Source organism: Sphaeroforma arctica (genome assembly GCF_001186125.1).
Source record: "Sphaeroforma arctica JP610 unplaced genomic scaffold supercont1.2070, whole genome shotgun sequence".
NCBI lineage: Eukaryota > Ichthyosporea > Ichthyophonida > Sphaeroforma > Sphaeroforma arctica.
The window spans coordinates 3,618-8,875 of NW_014038488.1; the positions used below are offsets into that span (position 1 = coordinate 3,618).

At 41.3% G+C, this 5,258-nt stretch overlaps 2 protein-coding genes across 2 annotated transcripts; both read left to right on the plus strand.

Moving 5' to 3' along the window:
- The first annotated feature begins 928 nt into the window (after nucleotides 1–928).
- Nucleotides 929–1,928, plus strand: SARC_12096 (hypothetical protein). Its single transcript, XM_014293804.1, has one exon. It carries the CDS (start codon nucleotides 992–994, stop codon nucleotides 1,280–1,282), a length of 291 nt encoding a protein of 96 aa, XP_014149279.1. The 5' UTR covers nucleotides 929–991; the 3' UTR covers nucleotides 1,283–1,928.
- A 484-nt stretch (nucleotides 1,929–2,412) lies between these two features.
- On the plus strand, nucleotides 2,413–4,429 carry SARC_12097 (hypothetical protein). Its single transcript, XM_014293805.1, has 3 exons — nucleotides 2,413–2,634; nucleotides 3,043–3,295; nucleotides 3,594–4,429. The coding sequence occupies exons 1-3, from the start codon at nucleotides 2,452–2,454 to the stop codon at nucleotides 3,644–3,646; spliced, it is 489 nt and encodes a 162-aa protein (XP_014149280.1). The 5' UTR covers nucleotides 2,413–2,451; the 3' UTR covers nucleotides 3,647–4,429.
- Nucleotides 4,430–5,258: the final 829 nt, after the last annotated feature.

The following is a 5,258-nucleotide window of genomic DNA, read 5'->3' on the forward strand; positions in this document are numbered from 1 at the left end:
TAATATATATATATATATATATATATATATATAGTATAGTGTAGTAGGTGTGTGTGTGTAGTGTGTGGTGTGTAGGTAGTTTAAGGTAGGGTAGAGAGAGAGAGAGAGAGAGAGAGAGAGAGAGAGAGAGACTCAGAAGTGGGGCGTGCACCACTTCCACTTGACATACCTTCCCATCCTGTGTTGTCTATTTGTTTACGTATGTCCTTTTACCGTGACAGAATGGTGTGGAACAATCAGACTATGATTCAACCTGTTATAGCCAATAGCACTGCTTTGGCTTGTTGATTCCTACCGAATGTATTTCTAGTCGCTCCGTTAACTCGCATGTATAAATAATAAATATGTATTGTGGACTATAAATACATTGAGTTCGGTGAAGTTCAAAATCTGCTCTATGTTCTACATACATACAGTTCAGACAAGCTCGTTTTTGATTAGAGGGAGCGGCTTTTCCGACGAGTCATCAATTGCATATTGCGCGTGTACCACATAAACGAATTTGCGACATCAGAATCCCCTGTACAAAATATTGTTTTAAATTTCAGTGCATTTATCCTCCTCGCTGGACCTGGTCATCAGGTCATGATCGTATTTTTTAATGTTTTTTCTTTTGGTGTTGTTTTTTGCTTGGTTTTTTCTAGAACAAAATACAAGTACAAAAATATAAAATGTACAATTGTACATAAATATATTAAATACATCATTTACGGTGCACTGAATAACTGATTCTGGAAAAGGGTCGCGAGCAGAAATCAGGTTTCTTCCGACGACAGGCCCAGGGCGGACTGCTCATCGCTGTTTTAAGCGTTCGCGCCAAATATTTACTACCTGTCTAAAAATAAATACATCCGCCCCTTTATCTTTACCATCAACTTGTAAAAAACCTCCCTGCATAAATACATGCGTTATTTTTCTGGTGTGCACTATTCACATTCATGGCACTATCACACTCTCACGTCCTCACAAGACATAACTACATACAGCAACAATGACTTCCTCTGAGATTTCCGCGAGCGTAATCAAAAGCAATGGCGACTCCGCCGCGGATATACAACAAACACATGTCAACGCAGTGAATCTAGCCAACGGAGAAAAGGACAAGGCTGATTTAGTACAAGGTATACTTAACCAAGTACAAACAAGGTTTCAGGTAATGACCGATACAGTCGTAGAAAAGATAGACTCTATGGGTAAGCAGATAGATGATCTGCAGACCCAGATTGCTGTACTGGAAGATCAACTGAAGAAAAATTACCCCGATGATTCGGCGGACAAGTAGGGACTTTGATAATTAGTAGCTGTTGGTTACTATGGTTACATTATTGTTAGATGCAGCAAGTATTCTTTTTTTGCGACAGCGAGTGAGGTTTTGACATTTACTATCAACCATGCTCAGGTGTCTTCCAATGCAGGCCAGTGCATTGAGCCTTCCCTTTCAAACTGAGTTGTCAAAGAACCATTCATAAGTTGTAGGATGTGTAGGTTTTCAGTTTTCTACTTGCGGAGGAAATACCACACCATTTAGCAAGACGTATTGCTATACAGAACTTCTTGTTGTACGGGTTCTTCTTATTAATGAGAAAGGAGAGAGGATTCCATGAGCGTACAAGAATTTGCGTGCTGTATGCACTGTTTTGGAACAAACGCTGATCTCACAGGGACAAGGAGTGTATCACACTCCAAGGCAAAAAGTTGACACTGTATGTATTCATAACTATGAGGAGCATATGGAGCAGTTGTCAATTGTATGAAGTTTAAGGAGTGGTTGTCTGGGAGCATATGCTGAGTCTTCGAAGAGTCCCATTTATCAACGTACGAATCATTTGAGTAAACAATGTTTGCGAAATTCCCGGAGACTTCAGAACAGAACTGTTGACATAGCCATACATTTGAATACAAATTTTCCAAAGGTGCTTGAGCGCACGAATTGTCTATCTCTTGTTAGAATTGGCGGTGTGTGTAGCATTTTTTGGGCTTTCCGTTCGACAATACGTATACATGCTTTATGCGCAGAAATATATATAGACTTACATTTTCACATTTATATTCGTTTATTTTATGAGACCTAAGCATATTGTAAATATATCTGTATCGAAGACACAATATATATGTGTATATATGTATGTGTGTGTGTGTGTGTGTGTGTGTGTACACGTGTATATATATCTATATATATTATTATATATTATTATATATTATTATATTATTACATTATTATATCATTATATTAAACCCTGTGTCATACGCAACTATACGCGTGTGTGCATGTGTGCTAGTCATGGCTGGGCATGTGTGTGCCTTAGTCCCACCAACAAAGTAACACCACATCCCCCCACATACAGAACACGTCTCTCCCATGTCACACCACAGCTCAATCTGCACGATCCCATCTCTCGTACTACTTCATAGACACAGAAGAAGAGCCGGTCGACTAACATACCCATAGGGATGCGTATAAAGGTACCTTTAGATGGAGTGCTTGACAGCCCACATGGCGTGTTCGACCTCTCCGCTGAGCAGCTACGAGCAGTGGGGGGTGCGTCACGAAATAGCACGGCTGTCACACCCATTGGCGAACTACAGACCAAAAGCGGCGTAGTGATACACAACCATGCCAGTGAGAGTGCGGAGGTGTGTACGTACGGCAGTGTACATGTGTTAGTGTGAGTGGGAGAGTCCTATAGACGCGGATGAGTTATATATACAGCCAGGAGAGTATGCTTTTAGCTATTTGGGTCGGGATATGCCCATAGTTTTTGTTTTTTTTCTATCTGGACCTACTGGAATCTGTGATTAGTTCATCGCTTATAACACTTCTCAATTACAAACTCATAGTATCATCGATAACCACTACTCTGTATGCCACCGGACCCCTATCTGACACGTTACACTGCGCTATCTACCTACACGTCACACTGCTCTATATACCTACACGTCACACTGCTCTATATACCTACACGTCACACTGCTCTATATACCTACACGTCACACGGCTCTATATACCTACACGTCACACTGCTCTATATACCTACACGTCAGGGCGCTGATTTCACAGAGCTAGAACTGAGCAAGATGGTAGCGGACCTCGAGCACGAACTAGAGGTGGAGACCAACATTATGCAAAGCATATGTCAGCTAAAGAGCGTGCTTATCGAGAACCAACTCACCGCCAGTGCCTCCCCCAGACCCGGGAAGAAAACAGCCGCTTCGGAAGTCAGTTCGAAGAAGCAGCTCGTGAGTATTGAGAAGAGGGCGCGGCACACACAGGACCGGCTGGACCAGTTGGAGAGTGGTGAGTGTGGAGTGCGGCTGATGCTGTGTGCGAGTACGCTGACGATTGGGTTCTGAGCCGTGCATTGGTTTGTGTGTCATAGTTGCTTTTGTGACCTGCCCTGTCCTGTCCTCCCATCCAGAGGGACGTGTACTGTACCTCTGAATGATGGGGCTGTCTGGTAAATGATTGGGTGGCATCTATGTCTCACACGTAGGGTTTAGGGTTTAGGGCTAACTAATAACTTATTTTCTGTGGTATACCTGTGTTGCATAGCCTCATCAACTACATTTCGTTCGTTCACGTCCTTTCCTTACAGAGCTGAGCGTAGCGCGTCTGATCCAAAGCCGTGCCCGAGCACTGATACGGTGATGCCGATGGCCATGGTAAGGGCACGCTTGGCTTAGCGGATGACGTTGATCCGTATGCACATACTATATCCACACCATACCAGATCAGACCAATACAAGCAGACGACGCTGTTTGACAGTTGCCAGCAGGACGGGGAATGGGTATCCATCACGCGCTTCTTCACTAAAACCCTAAAACCCTAAAATCCTAAAAGAATGCACGCATACACGGCGCTGTGCAATTCACTACACGCCTTCGGCTGATCGTGAACGGAGTTTAGAGCCAATGGCTGTTGTTGCCGGTGGGTGGCGTATTGCAATGAGCACTAGAACTCGTTGCCGCCCCACGAGAGAGAGTGTGTGAGGGGGAGGGGGGTTAAAAGTGGGGGCCATAGTTCATCCTATACTCCCTGCATACACTTATGGGGTCTAGTTGGTATCGTCCGGCAAGCCAGTGAAAGTGGACACGCCGCAGGCTGCCGGATATACTCAGGGCTAGAGACTTCTAGCGAGTGCTGACCTACCTTTGTACACTGCCAAACTATACTCAGATGGTTCAAATCCCGATATACTAGAGAGATCACGGGACAATGTCAATATCCCACATTGAGAGGCTTCCCCCACCAATCCCCCTTGGAAGGATAGTAAACTCCTGAAAGTGTACTTTGTGTACGCGCAAATAGCTTTTTTTTTTTTGGGATAGTATTTGAATGCTTTTCTTCTCACTGCTTCGCGCGTTGGCTTGATAGTAGCGACAAAGTTGTTAATGGAAAGTGCCGCATGTAATAAAACACCAATACAATGCCTATGCCACACATTACACGTTTTGTTGCTATTAAAGGACGCTACTGTGATAAAAAAAGTGATGAATTAAAGGCTGAGTCCATGTTAACTGACTGTGTTTGTTGTAAGATAATTTAGAGTCTATTGTTTAGGTCATAAGGAGGCTATACCATATACAGTCAGATTATACGACAATAAAGATTTGAAATTTAAATACAAGCGAATCGTTATCCAAATTGGTTTTACTATTTTAAGCGTCCCACGGTCCCTGCAGGCTGCAGTGTGCGGCCTAAGCTACTGTGACATAGCCCTCGGTACTATCATAATTGTAATGCTAGTAAATGCTAGTAAATACTAATATAAATATAGCACTACAAAATACTAGTAAATACTAGTATAAATACAATACTAGTAAATACTCCTATACATATAATATTGGTAAATACTACTAAAAATATGATACTAGTAAATACTACTACAAATATAATACTAGTAAATACTACTATCAATACAATACTAGCAAATACTACCATAAATATACTACTAGTAAATACCACTACAAACATAATACTCGCAAATACTACTATAAATATACTACTAGTAAATACCACTACAAATATACTACTAGTAAATACTACTATAAATATAATACTAGCAAATACTACTATAAAAATACTACTAGTAAATACCACTACAAATGTAATACTAGTAAATACTACTACAAATATAATACTAGTAAATACTTCTATAAATATAATGCTACTAAATACCACTACAAATATAATACTAGTAAATACCAATATACTAGCAAGTACTACGATAAATATACTACTAGTAAATACCACTACAAA

Coding starts and splice junctions, on each gene's coding strand:
- SARC_12096 (XM_014293804.1), top strand. CDS start 992: ATGACTTCCTCTGAGATTTCCGCGAGCGTAATCAAAAGCAATGGCGAC.
- SARC_12097 (XM_014293805.1), top strand. CDS start 2,452: ATGCGTATAAAGGTACCTTTAGATGGAGTGCTTGACAGCCCACATGGC. Junction 2,635..3,042: donor ATGCCAGTGAGAGTGCGGAG/GTGTGTACGTAC, acceptor CCTACACGTCAG/GGCGCTGATTTCACAGAGCT. Junction 3,296..3,593: donor GCTGGACCAGTTGGAGAGTG/GTGAGTGTGGAG, acceptor CTTTCCTTACAG/AGCTGAGCGTAGCGCGTCTG.